General features: G+C 48.7%; 1 protein-coding gene across 8 annotated transcripts in view; it reads left to right on the top strand.

Annotated features, from left to right (window-relative positions):
• The window catches only part of LRCH3 (leucine rich repeats and calponin homology domain containing 3), a 97,484-nt gene extending 81,344 nt beyond the window's left edge, over positions 1-16,140 (top strand). For 3 of the 8 annotated variants that reach the window (XM_087725048.1, XM_087725046.1, XM_087725050.1), the window contains 4 exons: positions 252-370; positions 2,185-2,322; positions 3,313-3,390; positions 15,867-16,140. In XM_087725048.1, coding sequence (XP_087581174.1) covers positions 252-370; positions 2,185-2,322; positions 3,313-3,390; positions 15,867-15,986 — 455 coding nt within the window. In that variant the 3' untranslated portion in view covers positions 15,987-16,140. Of the gene's footprint in view, positions 1-251; positions 371-2,184; positions 2,323-3,312; positions 3,391-7,962; positions 8,345-15,866 lie in introns of those variants that run through there. The other 5 variants (XM_087725044.1, XM_087725043.1, XM_087725047.1 and 2 more) reach the window with 4 other exon arrangements.
• Positions 16,141-16,584: the final 444 nt, after the last annotated feature.

Genomic DNA, 16,584 nt, shown 5'->3' on the forward strand with positions numbered 1-16,584 from the left:
AGTTGCCTAGGCTGTAAATATCCTCGGAGTTGTAAACATTCCCATGCTGGCTGGGGAATTCGGGGAGAGGAAGGCCACATAGTTTAAGATTGCCAAGGTTGCAAAACGCAGATTTAGATCAGTAGCGAAGATTTTTGAAGCTCCTTCAATGGACACGACACTACAGTGTATCCTTAATCTACCTGCCCCGTGATGAGGATGGTGGTGGCAGTGATATTGAGCGTTCTTGGTGATAATTTTGCCTTTTCCAGCTGTGACGTCGCTGCCTGCTTCTTCATCAGCCCCGGTTAATTGCACAGATGACGTCAGCGACAACCATAATTCCACCTTGCTGGAAGAAGACGTTTTGGTGATAGAGCAACTGCGGAAAGTACGTAATTGAAGAGACGGTTATTTTGTTGGAATACAACATTTGTGTTCTGACCTAGGCTTCCCCCAAAAGCACGAAGTCCCGACAAAACCCCTTTTATTAAACAAATGTGAATTCCTCTCATTCACTTTCAGTAAAGACCTGGTAAACAGTCTTTCGAAGGTGTATGTGTGACCACAGACCTTATCTATCTTGGAAAGCAGCCATGTACATATTTTCCAAATGAGGTGCTGTGCAAGGAAAGGCTGGGCACAGAGATTCACGGACAGATCTTCACACTCCTGAAATGCAGTTGTTAAATGAATCATCCCAGTTGATAAGTTAATAACACGGTTATAAAGTGAATCTGGCTCCCCCCCCCCCGTCTTGGCGTGGCAAAAGGGGATCACATGACCCTGGGATACTGTGCAGCCATCACAAATATGAGCCAGTGGCCAAACACCTGAATTTTGAGCAGGTGACCATGGGGCTGCTACAACTGTTCCTGCGTTTCACACACAACGGCCATAAACCACTTTTTTCTGCGCTGTTTTCACTTTGAACAGTCACTAAATGAATTGTTATAAGTCGAGGGCTATCTGTAAACTACAGGTGGTCCTCAACATACGACCAGAATTGAGCCCCAAATTCCTGTCGTTCAGGGAGACATTCGTTAAGTGAATTTTGTTCCATTTCATGACCTTACTGGTCACTGTTTGTTTTTTTTCAATTCAAAGTTTTTTATTTTTAAATATAAATTTCCACATATGATAGAAACCAAGTGTTGACTGGATCTTCCCTTTGACGTCCTCTCCTTTACCTAATCCATTTTACATCATTGCTTGGTTTTCACTTTCAGCCAAATTATTTTCTTCCATTATTTTCCATTTTTTTATACTCATTTTTTTCTTACATAATATCATCAATTGCCCCTTCAAAAATTGCACCAAATTATCGTTTCATATTTCTCTATTGGTCTATTTTACCATAAACAATATCTATCCTCTAATTAAGTTTTAACAGAGAGAGCATTTCTTTCATTTTTTCTCTACAATTAATATACTATAATTTCTTTATTTTTTTAATTCGTCGCATAACAATACCAATCATGCTACTATTCCCTTTAATCTACTAATGCAACTCCCCCCCCCCTTTCTTCCTCTTTTATCCATTTTCTCTTGGGCTCTCAAGAATTCCACTTTTAATCATTTTTCTTCTTCTCCTCCTTTCCCCTAACCTCTTTTTCCTGTTTTTATGGTTGTAGTAACAGCTTGTCACAGTTGTTAAGTGAATCACTGCTTTTGATAAGCTGGTAACCCAATGTGAATCTGGATTCCTCATTGAGCCGAGGTGGCACAGTGGTTAAATGCAGCACTGCAGGCTACTTCAGCTGACTGTAGTTCTGCATTTTGGCTGTTCAAATCTCAGGGTTGACTCAGCCTTCCATCCTTCCGAGGTGGGTAAAATGAGGACCCGGATTGTTGTTGGGGGCGATATGCTGGCTCTGTAAACCGCTTAGAGAGGGCTGAAAGCCCTATGAAGCGGTATATAAGTCTAACTGCTATTGCTATTGACTTTGCTTGCCAAAAGATTGCCAAAGGTAAATTACATGAGCTTGGGGCGCAGCAAAATGTCGTATATATGAACCAGTGGCCAAGTATCTGAATTTTGATTGCATGATCATGGGGATGCGACAAACGTTGTTAAGTGTGAAAAACGGTCATAAGTCCATTTTTTCAGTGCCGTTGTAACTTTGAACTAAATGAACTAAGTTTGGGACTACCTGTAGTTAACCTTCTTTTGTTTTAACAATCATTCTGCCCTATTTTTCCCAGAACATTGAATCCCGGTTAAAAGTGTCTTTGCCGAGCGATCTCAGCGCAGCCTTAACGGATGGCGTGGTGCTTTGCCATTTAGCCAACCACGTGCGCCCTCGTTCTGTCCCTAGTATTCACGTGCCCTCGCCTGCTGTCGTAAGTATCAGGGGTGGTCGGATACAGTTGGGAAAATTGACTCTTATTCCTCTTTCTCTTTCTTTGGAATTTTACTCGGCTCCGTATATGCAAGATTGCATTTTTGTAATAAATGATTATGTATAAAGCAACGTCAAATCAGAGCCAGCCGTGGGCAGCAGCTGCCAAAAAAAGCCAACACAGTTCTAGGCTGCATAAACAGAGGGAGAGAATCAAGATCAGGTGAAGGGTTAATACCACTTTATAAGGCCTTGGGAAGGCCACATTTGGAATATTTGCATTCAGTTTTGGTCGCCACGATGTAGAAAAGATGTGGAGACTCTAGAAAGAGTGCAGAGAAGAGCAACAAAGATGATGAGGGAACTGGAGGCTAAAAAATATGAAGAACGGTTGCAGGAACTGGGAATGTCTAGTTTAATAGAAAGAAGGACCAGGGGAGACATGATAGCAGTCTTCCAATATTTCAGGGGTTGCCCCAAAGAAGAGGGAGTCAAGCTATTCTCTAAAGCACCTGAGGGTAGAACAAGGAGCAATGGGCGGAAACTAATCAAGGAGAGAAGCAACTTAGAACTAAGAATTTTCCTGACAGTTAGAACAATGAATCAGTGGAACAACTTTTTCTCCAGAAGTTGTAAATGTTCCAACATGGGAAGTTTTTAAGAAGACGTTGGATAATCATTTGTCTGAAGTGGTATAGGGTTTCCTGCTTAAGCACGGGGTTAGACTAGAAGACCTCCAAGGTCAATTCCAACTCTGTTCTCTTCTCTTCTATTCTAAATAATTATGAAATGCAAGTAAAAGAAATTTATTTTTGGAGGTTGCAAAACAGTGTGTCCCATTCTTGCCTTAAGTGTGGTCAATGCCGGAGAATTCTGGTGTCATCTCACACCGTGTGGCTTGTCATCTTTGACACACGTGCTGTAGCTCTGCCATCACTACCAGAGACTCTGCTCCTGGTGAATGTCATGTTCTTCTTTCTCCCTTCTGCAGCCTAAATTAACCATGGCCAAGTGTCGACGGAATGTGGAAAATTTCCTGGAAGCCTGTCGAAAAATAGGTGTGCCTCAGGTATGAGAGGAAGCCTTCCAATTTTTATTCTTACTCTGTGGACATATTTCGTAGGGCCAACTTTTTAGATAACCGTGGGGTCCCTGGTGCGCTCTGAGCTTGATTGCTTTCATGCGGACAGTACATTACCCAACTAGGTAACATCATCAGGGCTAAATGGGAGGGTGGGGGGATTGCAAAGTGGGGGAGGAAGAGAAGAGGGTTGAGGATTGTGAGCTCCTTGATGCTTTCTGAAGTGGGCTGTCTTCTTGCAGACATTTCACGACCCAACTAAGTAACACCGTCAGTGCTAGAAGTTGGTGGGGAGGAGGAGCAAAGCAGAAGGAGGACTGTGAGGTCCTTGGTGCTCTCTCTGAGCTTAGTTATTTTCACACAGACATCTCAGGACCCAACTAGGTAACCTCATCAGTGCTAGAAAGAAGTGGGGTTTGTAGAGAGGAGGAGGAGGATTGTGAGGTCCTTGGTGGTTTTCTTGCAGACATTTCATGGCCCAACTAGGCAACATTATCAGGGCTAGAAGGGTGGGGGGGTTAGGTGTCTTTGGGGTGTTTCAGAGCCGAGGTGGCGCAGTGGTTAAATGCAGCACTGCAGGCTACTTCAGCTGACTGCAGTTCTGCAGTTCAGCGGTTCAAATCTCACCGGCTCAAAGGTTGACTCAGCCTTCCATCCTTCCGAGGTGGGTAAAATGAGGACCCGGATTGTGGGGGCAATATGCTGACTGCAAACCGCTTAGAGAGGGCTGAAAGCCCTATGAAGCGGTATATAAGTCTAACTGCTATTGCTATTGCTATTGCTATTGCTATTGCTATTGCTATTTTAGCTCACCTTGCAAGAACCCATACGGTTCATGGCACTAATTCAGAATGGAATACACCCCCAAAATGGTACAAACAGGCATTAGAAGACAGGTACAAAAGGAAGGAGGGAAAACAAAACAGAAAACGCTCCTGTCCTCTTCAGCTGCAGCTAAACTACTTGGGGGGGATGTCTTGGACTACTGTTCCCATGGTCCTAAGCCAAGAGAGCATTTGGCCATGCTGGCGAGGAGTGATGGGAGTTGTAATGCATGTGTTTCAGATCTAACGTCAGCGCCGTCTCCTGAATGGACGGGAAAATAACCGAGTAAAATTAGATAACGGCTGCATCTCTCGCCAGTCTGATAATCCTGTTTTTAACCTGATTAATGTCTTTGTTTTTCACATCCTTATGAATGGAGGGACGTGCCCAAGCCCACATTTCCAGCGCACGGAAAACTAACCCTCTCTCTGTTTTCTTGGTCTTCTGAATTCCTCCAACCGGTGTCAGCGCTTGGACAAAGGGAGGAGGGGACAAGCCCTGGGAGCAATTCAGAAGACCCTGCCGGAAGCTGCCCAACTAGGATTTCTTCCCGTTGCAAGCCGGGTTGGGAAGCCGTGAACTCCACATGTGTAAACCTGTTGCAATTGGCATCACCATAATTCTGGAAGGACCTGAGATAAAATCGTCCTGTGCTTTTGTTGTTTTCAAGAGGCAGCTGGACTTTCTGGTTTATCTTTGAAGACGTTTCGTTTCTCCTCCAAGGAGCTTCTTCAGCTCTGACTGGATGGTGGGGAAGGGAAGGATTGATATTCCTTGCAGACAGCTGGTCATTTGCATCCTTTTAGAGAGACGTTGAGGCCACTTGGAGGTTTATCTGAGTCCTCAGGTGACCCTCAGGATTCATATTCCTTGCAGACAGCTGGTCATTTGCATCCTTTTAGAGGGTCCTTGAGGCCACTTGGAGGTTTCTCTGTGTCCTCAGATGACCCTCAGGATTCATATTCCTTGCAGGCAGCTGGTCATTTGCATCCTTTGAGAGGGTCATTGAGGCCACTTGGAGGTTGATCTCTGTCCTTGAGGTGCAAATGGGGGTGGAGCCTTCTCGGAGCTGCTGAAAGGACCGTGTTGTAAACTTGAGAGACCGCCTGCTGCCAATTACCTCCCACAGACCCATTAGATCTCACAGGGTTGGCCTCCTCCGGGTGCCATCTACCAGCCAATGCCACCTGGCTATTACCCGGGGGAGGGCCTTCTCTGTGGCAGCTCCGGCCCTCTGGAATGAACTCCCCGCAGGGATTCGGACCCTCACCTCTCTCCAGGCCTTCCGAAAAGCCGTCAAAACCTGGCTTTGCCGGCAGGCCTGGGGGTGATGAGTTCCCCTCCCCTCTCGACATGTATGGTTGTGCGACTGTTGTTTACTTTTATTATTTGTATTTTGTCTTTTTATGCTCCCCTTTTTCCCCCTTGAATTGTTCGCCGCCCTGAGTCCTCCCGGAGAAGGGCGGCATACAAATAATAAAATTCTATTCTATTCTAACTGGAAACAGGTGATGTCACTAAGGCTCCACCCCCATTTGCACCACAGGTGACCCTGAGGATATAAACCAGTCTTTCTCAACCTTAGCAACTTGAAGATGTCTGGACTTCAACTCCCAGAAATTCCCCAGCCAGCGAATGCTGGCTGGGGAATTCTGGGAGTTGAAGTCCAGACATCTTCAAGTTGCCAAGGTTGAGAAACACTGATATAAACAAACCTCCAAGTGGCCTCAAGGACCCTCTCAAAGGATGCAAACAACCAGCTGTCTGCAAGGAGTATCAATCCTTCCATTCCCCGCCATCCAAATCAGAGCTGAAGAAGCTTCTTGGAGGAGAAGCGAAACGTCTTCAAAAGAAAAAAAAAACAGAAAGTCCAGTTGCCTCTTGAAAAAAACAAAAAGCCCCTTTTTGGGGACAACCTTGATCTGGATGATGGAAAATCTCCAGAGAGATTGAGATGAGGTCCTGTTAAAAGGTTTTTTAGAGCTGAAATCTTGCTCCGAATTGCTTTGAGCAAGATACAGCTAGTCCTTGAGTTACGACTGCCAGGGAGCCCGAAATTCCCATTGCTAAGCAAGACAGTTGTTAAGTGAGCTTTGCCCCATTTCTGTCAAGCACCAGAAGAAATCGGGAGTTCCGGTCGCTAAACAGACGGTTGTAAGCCGAGGACTTACCTGTACACGGTTACAACATGCTTTGGAAGACTTGTTTTTACATCATCCAGAATCCTGGGACGGAGATGGGCTGTTTCAAAATGTGACGTCAAGCTGCCTTTCATCGTTGACTGGTGGAGTTTTGGGGGTCCCCTGATCCCCTTTTGTGACCCTCTGACATGCAGAGTCAGTGGCGGAAGCCAGATCCACTTAACAACCGTGTCACTAAAAGCCTGTGGAGTTTCTCCGTCATCCAAATCACAGTTGTCCCAAAGGTGGTTTTTCTTCCCCCCCAAAAGGCACCTTGTTTTTCCTCGAAGACGTTTTGCTTCTCATCCAAGAAGCTTCTTCGGAACTGTGAGGGCGTCCGTGTCACTCGCTTCACCACGGCAGTGATTCACTTAACAACGGTGGGAAAGAGGGATTGCAAAACGGGGCAAAACTCACTTAACAGCTGTCTTGCTTAGTGGTGGAAGTTTTGACTCAGTGTTCTGACCCAGCTCTCCAAACTTTCAAACCCTCTGAAGTCCATTATTCCTTTATTAGAAGCGCCAGCAGCCCCATCAAAAAGTTTCTCTCTCACCGCAGGCTAAGAATTCCGTCCATTCGGAAGATGAATAGTTGCCTGTCCCATCTAGTCATCTCCGCCCCCTGCTTTTTATCCCCAGAGCCAGGGTGGGGCTTCCCTAGCAACAGTGGCTCTTCCTTCCCAAGGACCGGCCCATAGATTTCCACTGCTCTCCTCTCCTCTGCCTTCTGCACATCCACTCATCAGGCCCATAGATTTCCACAGCTCTCCTCTGCCTTCTACGCATCTCCGCGTCAGGCACTGGACCCAGCTGTTCCTCCTCTTCTTCCTCAGCCACCCCCAGACCTGGGGGCTCTTGACTCTCCATTTGAGGGCTGACGGACAGCCCAGGCTACGCCTCCATCCATCTCTCTGTCTCTCTCTCTCTGTCTCTCTCTCTCTGTCTCTCTCTCTCTGTCTCTCTGTCTCTGTGTCTCTCTCTCTCTGTCTCTCTCTGTCTCTCTCTCTCTGTGTCTCTCTGTCTCTCTCTCTGTCTCTCTCTCTCTGTCTCTCTCTGTCTCTCTCTCTCTGTGTCTCTCTGTCTCTCTCTCTGTCTCTCTCTCTCTGTCTCTGTGTCTCTCTCTCTGTGTCTCTCTGTCTCTCTGTGTCTCTCTGTCTCTCTCTCTGTGTGTCTCTGTCTCTCTGTCTCTCTCTCTGTCTCTCTCTCTCTCTGTCTCTCTCTCTGTCTCTCTGTCTCTGTCTCTCTCTGTCTCTCTCTCTCTGTCTCTCTGTCTCTCTCTCCCTCTTCCCCCTCGGAGCTCCCAGGTTGCCCTGATGCTGACCCTCACTCCCACGCCTCCTCCTCTGATCTGGCTGCTGGAGGGGTTGTCAGGCCACAACACTCAGTGATGGTCGTAAGTCAAGGACTACTAGTACGGTGATTGAAAAAATGGAAGCGTTGCAACCTGGCGAAGGGCTTACCTTGGGCAGCTTCGCAGAGTCCGCCCGGCCTCCTGACCGAGCTGCTACTAATTTTTTTTCTGTCTGTTTTCCCTTCCTGCTGCGCCTTCCCGACAGGACAGCCTGTGTTCCCCTTCTGACATTCTCCAGCTAAACCTCAGCATTCAGAGGACTGTGGAATCCCTCCTCTCTCTGGGCACAGACTCCGAAGAGCCCAGCCTGGTGCTACTTTCCACTCAACTCTGTGCTTTCGCGGCCTTTTACTGTACCCTGATGCTTCTGGTCTGTGTGTTCTACCGCTGGGTCTTTTTCCTCTGAGACAAAACGAAACAAAAACACAACACACAACAAACACGCACAACCTTTGCCGGTCACCTACGCCTGCTCCTCCGAATGGGGGGCGCAGGCTTTGCGCTTTGCAGGAGACGGCGCGGGTTCAAATCCACCCGCGAACGAGAGCAAGGGGTCGGCAACCGTTTCATCCCAAAGCCGCCACCCCCCTCAGTCCTGCCCCTCCTCTGCTTCTTGCAGGGGCGCAAACCGAGGGACACGACAGCTGCGGGGATGGCACTGGCCTGCCAATAGGCCACCACTGTCTAGGAGACCCCAGCCTCTTCCCCGGCCCCTCTTAAGAACTTCGCCGAGGGTCAGGGCTGACCATCTGTCTCCAGCCGTCCATATTTAGCCCCGTGGAGCCGGATTTGGCCAGCAGGCCGCAGGTTGCTGACCCCTGATCTCAAACCTTTGTATAGTTTAAAAAAAAAAAAAGCCCTTGCTGTGTTACGCTGGAATGCTTTACGGAACGGAAAGAAAACGGGAACGCATGGATTTATTTTAATTACACGACTAGATATTTTTGTAAAATGGGAAGTTTCAGGTCCTGGAACACAGGGTAGAGATGATAAGGGAAATTTTAGCTGTCCAGGGTGTGTCTGTGTGTGTGTGTGTGGATGCCAGCTGGTTTGTTAGGAGGTGAAGACAGCGGTTGGATCCTGCTGGTTTAACAACCGGCTCGGTGATCGCTGCGTGCGCAGTTTTAGCAAAACTTACCTTCCGCATTACTGCTGGGGGGTAACACAGCTGAGGCATGGAAATCCGCTCGGGCGCGTGAATCAACTGATTTATTATTTATTAAATATGTCAGTCAAGCGTGCAGGCAGCCACAGCTGATCATCTGAGCGAACGGTTCGCTCCCAGCTGATCGGAGTGAACCGGTTCTCTTCCAGCTGATCATCAGAGACAACTGGTTCGCTCGCAGCTGATCGTCGGAGAGAACAGTTCGCTTCCAGTTGATCATTGGTTCGCGCGAACCGATCCGAACCGGTAGAATGCCACCCCTGGGTGAAGATGCTTGGCCATCTTCCTTGGGGTACCATCCAGGTTTTTATATATATCGAGGTTTGAGCAGCTACAGGTTTTTCTCCCAAGGGCTCAGAATAAAAAACACCCTTTTAAAAAAAAAAGTCGAAGGGGTTTTCAGGGACTCCTTGGCTGCTCCTGGCGAATGTCCCCTAAAAGAGATCGAAACATCCCGTCGTGTCTCCGGACGCCCCAACTTTGAAATAACAGCAGATGTTTTAGAGCTGGCACAAGGCGTCTCCCCGGGGACGTTATAAAGAGGAAACTCCTCAAAGTTGGGTTTTCTTTTAAAAACAAGAAGAAAAACTTAACACAGTAGAGTAGAGCGAGCCCTCACCCTGGCCTTAACACCGGCCTCTGCTTGGAGAAATCCCTCCACGCTTAGGCAGCCTTGCCGAAAACTTTCTCCTCTCCACACTCGGCCTTTGATGCTCAGGTGAAGCCCAGGCTGAATCTTCTCAGCCCAACAAAGGAGAATTATTTGTAGCTCAGGGTTGAAATGAGGGGGGGTCCTCGGCTTGGTGGTTTTCTTGCAGACATTTCGTCACCCAAACTGGAGTGGTGCGGTGGCCTAGGGGTGGAGCTCTCTCCTCACAATCGGGAGGCGGTGAGTTCGATCCTAGGTAGAGGCAGATATTTCTCTCTCTCGGCACAAGGAGAATATCTCTGCTGGAGAAAAACCTCTGCAATGGCGACAGGAAGGGCATCTGGCCAGTAAAACACTCAGTTGCCCAGATTCCACCCCACAAGGGATTATATGGTCATTAAAAGGAGATGACGATGATGATCAGTGGTGAGACTCAGCCAGTTCAGGCTGGTTCGGGTGAACCGGTTGTTAAGTTGCTGGCTGGCCTCGCCCCTTCCAGGAGTCCTTCCCCCATGCCCCGTTTTGGCTCCCAGGTAAGTGCAGGGAGGCCTACTACACCCAAAATGCCCCGCGGCCTGATTTTGCTCCCAAGAGGCTGCAGGGAGGCCTACTAGGCCCAAAACTGGGTGCAGGGGGGGGGGGGGTTGCTGCCCCCGCAGGCATTTTTGCTCCCAGAGGGTGCAGGAGGCCAAGTGCTGCCTGTCACACACCCCTGGCCACTCCCACCCGTCCGGTCATTAGGGCAGTTGTTAAATTTATTTGAATCCCATCACTGATGGCGAGGATGATTTCATTACCCAAACTAGCTAACCGCATCAGGAGGTATATATACAAGAGAAGAAAGCCCTTTGCCTCCTTGCACTGATGATGTTCCCTAGTAGGGTAAAGAAATGTCCGCAAGAAAACGACCCAGTTCAGGACCCCCGACTCAGCCTTTTTAATGCCCTGTGGTGCTTTCGACTTTCTCAGGGAATCCTGTGGCTCTCTCTCGGCAGGGATCTGAAGGCTCCAGGAATTGCCTTTGGCTCAGCCGAATAGGACAATCCTCTCTGGATTGCCCAGGCTGGCCCAGTGGGCTACCACCGCTGGAGACCCCTCAGGGCTGGCTTCTCTGCTCATCCACCCTCTTTCGCTGGCAGCTTAACCGAGCAAGAGCTCTGAGCCTGCTCTCTATTCTCCTCTTGGCAGAGGAGATGTCCACCTTTACAGCAAACTGACCCACGAGGTCCCACTTCAACCTGCAGAGGGGATTGTACCAATAAAATGGAATATTTGCAGCTCGGGGTTGAACGGTTGGGGTCCTTGGTCCTCTCTGAGCTTGCAGGCGTCCCAGGACCCAACGAGGTAACCTCATCAGAGATAAAAGGGGGGAGGAGGAAAGGGATCAAGACTGTGGGGCGCTTGGTGTTCTCTGTGCTTGGATGTTTCCTTTCAGACGTTTCATGACCCAACTAGGTAACCTCATCAGCGTTAGGAGGAAGCGGGCTTTGCTCTCTGTTTATCTACCAGCAGCTTGCTTATAGACAGCAAACCCCACTCCCTTCTAGGAATCTAGGGTTGTTTGGCCACTCACCCTCAGGCCGTTCCATTGACGTTGTTTGACCCCATTGAAGACGTTTCTCGACCCAGCTAGGTAACGGCATCGGTTCCACCACAAAACTGCGGTAGACTAAAGCGCGCTTGACGAAAGTGCGTACGTGACGTCATCACAGCGCGACGAAAACAGCACGCTGTGAGCGGTAAACTTAAAATTAACGCGTAAATCTAAACCTAACCCCCCCAAACCTAACCCTAAACCTAACCCTTAACCTAACGCTAAACCTAACCCTAACCCTTAACGTAACCCTAAACCTAACCCTTAACCTAAACCTAAACCTAACCCTTACCTTTATGTGAATCGGCTTGCTTTAATTTTATTTTAATTTTAATTTAATTTATTTTTAATTTTATTTGTCGCGCTGCTGATGACGTCAGGTACGCGCTTTAATCGGGCGCGCTTTAGTGGACCGCGGTTTTGTCGTGCCACGAACGGCATCAGGGTTAGAAGGGAGCAAGGCACGGTGGCGCTACCTACTTGTGTACTGAAACCTCTGCGTGAGAACAATCGATCTCCGAGAGCACCAACCACGTGAAACACGCTTGTTGGAGGTTTTTACAAGCAGGCGCGAGGAAATGCTGTGCAAACCTATTTCGCGTTAACCTTCCTTGCATAATTCCTGGATCGCGTTATTAATAGGCAGTTAATTCTTTGGGGTGTTGGAAGGCCGCTGACTCTTCAGCGGGAAACTTTTAAGGATCCCCTGCATGGTTCTGCAGCTGATAGATTCCCCCCCCCCCCCATCCTGCATATCCCTTGAATTATATTTCTTTTTCCTCCGTAAAACTCGGTTTGTTCTTGCTAGGGCTTGTAAGCTGGTGACTTTAGCTTACCTGAAGCTGGCCGAACCAGGCTTGTTGCTCATACAGCTTTAAATCCGAATTTAGGATGTTGGTTTCTTCTCCCCCCCCCCCCCCCCCCGGAAGTCACCTAGCTCAGTGAGTTCACTTCCTCAGGAGATTGAAGAAGAGTAATTGTGGAAGAAATCTCCCCCTGCCAACCCCCGGGATCAGGCCTGAGTGCTTACAGGGCACCCCCAGGATCAGATCTGTGCTGCCCCAAAGAAGGAAATCTCTTGATTCCCCCAAGCGTACTGGAGAAGGGTTTAGACCAGGGGTCTCCAACCTTGGCAACTTTAAGACTTGTGAACTTCAACTCCCAGAATTCCTCAGCCATTCCTCAACCTGGGAAACTTTAAGACTTGTGGACTTCAACTCCCAGAATTCCTCAGCCAGCAAACATGGCAACTTTAAGGCTTGTGGACTTCAACTCCCAGGATTCCTCAGCCAGCAAATATGGCAACTTTAAGACTTGTGGACTTCAACTCCCAGAATTCCTCAGCCAGCAACCTGGGAAACTTTAAGACTTGTGGACTTCAACTCCCAGAATTCCTCAGCCAGCAAACATGGCAACTTTAAGGCTTGTGGACTTCAACTCCCAGAATTCCTCAGCCAGCAAAGCTGGCTGAGGAATCCTGGGAGTTGAAGTCCACAAGCCCTAAAGTTGCCAAAGTTGAAGACCCCAACCTGGGGGCCTCATCCCACTACTGGCCCAGGGCTAGTTGCCACAGAGCCGAGTCATAAAGTTGCTAAGGTTGGAGACCCCTGGTCTAGAGCAGTATTTCTCAACCTTGGCGACTTTAAGTCCTGTGGACTTCAACTCCCAGAATTCCCCAGCCAGCTTGAGAAACACTGGTCTAGAAAGAACCACTCTGCATTGCCCAGTCAGCCAAGAAAAAAGAATTAGGGCAATGGATTGGTTATCTATCTATCTATCTATCTATCTATCTATCTATCTATCTATCTATCTATCTATCTATCTATCTATCTATCTAGTTAGTTAGTTAGTTAGTTAGTTAGTTGTAGGTAGTCCTCCACTTACAACAGTTCGTTTAGTGACTGTTCAAAGTTACAACAGCACAGGGGGAAAAAAGGGGGCTTATGACCGTGTTTCACACTTAAGACGGTTGCAGCATCCCCATGGGGCACATGTTTGGCAACTGCTTCACATTTATGACGGTTGCAGTGTCCCGAGGTCACAGGATCCCCTTGGACGACCTTCTGGCGAGCAAAGGCAATGGGGGAGTCAGATTCACTTAACAACCGTGTTCCTACCTTAACAGCAACCGCCGTGATTCACTTAGCAAGTTGTGAGTTGGGACAAAACTCGCTTAAGAAATGTCCCGCTTAGCAACAGCATTTGGGTTCCAATTGTCTTCGTGAATTGAGGACTACCCGTTTAGTTAGTTAGTTAAAATGCTGCCCATCTGGCTCTCGGGCAACCTCTAGGCATCTTACAACAAGATTAAAAAACAACAACGTCCAGCACGAATGACTTGTGTAGAGTTCAAACTAGCTACTTCATTGTTTCTCTGCCTATAATGCAGGAATCTTCCCAGCTTTTGCCTGGGAAAAATGAAATATAAGGCTCAAAGGCATCCGGGGATCCCCTCCAGCAGAGCTGGCTGAGGAATTCTGGGAGTTGAAGTCCACGGGTCTTGTTTAAGCTTGCACACCCTGCCTTAAGCTAAGAACCAAATGCCTTTTGCGGTTCACCACACGGTCCTCTCAGAAACGGTGTCGAGCCGTGATGGCAAATCTATGGCACGCAGGCCCAAATTGGCCCATGAAGACATGTTGCTCAGCACGCGGCTTTGTATGTCTTCCGGGTTTCTGGCACGCATAAGCGCAAAATGATTAACTCTCCTTTGTATGCACAGTAGTGCCAAAAGCTAGTGTGTGCTCATGGGCGCCAGAATCTGGAAATTTGGCTTTTGAGGAGCGTGGCCTCGACAAGCAGGCACAATGTTTCCACACAACCTTTCAGCTTTTCTGGAGTGCGATCCCTGCGCACGCGTGGCAGTGCCAAAAACTGGCCTGGGCATGGATGCCGGCCAGCTGATCGTCGGGCGTACATTGGCGCTAGAACCCGGAAGTTTTGCTTCTCTGGAGCGCAGCCTTGACAAGCGTGTGCAAATATTTCCACACCACCTTCTTGGCACTCGGTGCCGAAAAAGTTTGCCATCACTGGTGTAGAGTCCACTTGGGGCATGGGGGGGGGGGGGTTGGGCTAGATGACCTACAAGGTCCCTTCCAACTCTGTCAATCCGTCTCTCGCCTGCCTGATGGTGGGGAGGATTGGAAGGAGACCATGGGACTCTGATCAGCAAAGATTCAAAATCGAGACAAGGCTGAAGTGAGCCCCGCGCACGTTCAGTTTTCCAGAATTGCTACTAAACCCATGGTTCTCCGTCTTCTCCTCACCAGGGACCTCTCCTTTAAATATCTTTTGTGGCCACGGACCTCCGAGACTTTAACTCCAGATTTAAATCATAACTTTTTTGGGGGGGGGGAAGCTTTCGCCGACCTCCTGTGATGACGTCACAAGCCCCCACAGGTGGAGACCCACTGAGTTAGGCCAAGCACTGTCTGTCTTGGCGCACCAAACATTTCTAGATGGGGCCGTTTGGCGGACGGGTGATAAGAAATGAGCCCACGTGCCAATCTTCCAACTGGGCAGAGCTAGGGTCGGCATCTCGGTATATCCGCCAAGCCAAAAGTAATAAATCAAATAAAATGTCTCTTTTGCACACCTGGTGAATGAATATCCACCAGTGAGAAGGCTTCTCTCTGTCTTGTTTTCTCCGTACTTGATTCTCCCTAGAAAACCCACCGCTAATAAGAGTTTGGCTTTTCTTTCCCCCTTCGATGCTTGCTGCGCACGCCTGTTTTGCACGATTCTCTTTGTACACCTCTCTCTCTCTCTTGTCGCCAGGCTGGTGCGGGCTCTGTTGCTTTGCTGGGCTTCGTTGGTTCAATAAAAGTCACCTCCAAATCCGGCTGGGTGGTCCTTGTTCACTTGGAGTCCGAAGAGGGCAGGGGGGGGGGTATCTCACGTCATGAAGCGAACTCTGCAGGAGGCTGGCTTGCACACAGTAACTTTGCTTGCACACCCACCCACCACGTGCAAGAAAGGTCAGAGGAAAACCCCTCTGGTTTAAAAGATCTTTTTGTTTAAAAAAAAAACAGAATCAAAATATTGGAATTGGGAGGGTGATTCGCTCTTCATTGCTTTGTTTCTTTCCTTGATATTCCTCGGACATGTGACAGGATGTATAAGCGTCCCGATGGTCACGTGATCAGAATTCAGGCACATAGAGCCAAGGTGGCGCAGTGGTTAGAGTGCAGCACTGCAGGCCACTTCAGCTGACTGCACTTCTGCAGTTCGGCGGTTCAAATCTCACCGGCTCAGGGTTGACTCAGCCTTCCATCCTTCCGAGGTGGGTAAAATGAGGACCCGGATTGTTGTTGGGGGCCATATGCTGACTCTGTAAACCGCTTAGAGAGGGCTAACCTTCTTTCTAACCTTCCTATTTCACACCGTTACTTTCATCGAGGTGACACGTGAATAATATATCTTGCTAGTCCGCCTCTAATACGCCGTAGGCCGAATACATCAACAAACGGAGAAAACCCAGTTCCTTTTTTTTTTTGGAAAAGCACCTTCGGGACTCTGTGCATTCAACCCCCGGCATCCCACCCTTCGCCCACGCTCCCCCCCCTGTCCAAATTTTAATTTCGCCTCCCTGTTCTCCTATCCATTTTTCATCCTCATCCTTTGTTTTATTTTTTCCCTCCCCCCATTTGTGTCTCCGTGTGTTATGTGTGTGTGTGTGTGTCTCCCCTCACCCCCTTCTAGGAGCGACTGTGTTTGCCTCTGCACATTTTAGAAGAGAAGGGGTTGACGCAGGTGGCAGAGACTGTGCAGGCCCTCCTGGAATGGGCCCCCCCAAAGCAACACCACCTGGGCGCTGCCTAAGGAGGAGCCCCGAGAACTTCTTCCCCCCGGGCTGACGGAAGGAGGCGAGTGCGGGTGGCGCTTCTCCAAGCACAGACTGTCTTTTGTGTTCGAAGAGCGACCGCCAGGACCCCGAATTTCCTCGTGGGAGGCTTTTGCCTTTTCATTTCTCCACTTTTTTGGGGGGGTGGGGGTGGGAGGGAGGTCACCAAAGTTTCCACCAGACCTTCGCGATTTGTAAAAGTGGGTTTTTTTGCGGGGGGCGGAGGGAACGGCGTGAAAACTCCAGGAGCTCCTGGGCTTCCTATTGAAATCTCATCCTGGGGGAATCTGGGCAGGGGAGATAAACGAAGGCGGACTTTTTAAACCCCACGACTATAGAAATGTGAGGTTCCTGGTAAGGTTTAACATGGAGGGGAAAAAATCCATATTTGTTTAGTTTCGTTTTGCACTTCTGCTCCGGACAATCCCGCAGATCAGACCAGCTCTGGAAGGACCCCAGTGACCATGGTCCTCAGCCAGTCCTGAACCCTCTTATACCTTCTGCTTCTGTTGTCCTTTTCCCTCGTTGCTTCCCATGGAGACGTTTCTTACGGGAATTTTAAAAAAAACCAATGCA

This window comes from Thamnophis sirtalis, unplaced genomic scaffold (genome assembly GCF_051295495.1).
Source record: "Thamnophis sirtalis isolate CommonGarterSnake01/CBP01778 unplaced genomic scaffold, rThaSir2_p1.2 scaffold_11, whole genome shotgun sequence".
In the NCBI taxonomy this organism is placed as follows: domain Eukaryota; kingdom Metazoa; phylum Chordata; class Lepidosauria; order Squamata; family Natricidae; genus Thamnophis; species Thamnophis sirtalis.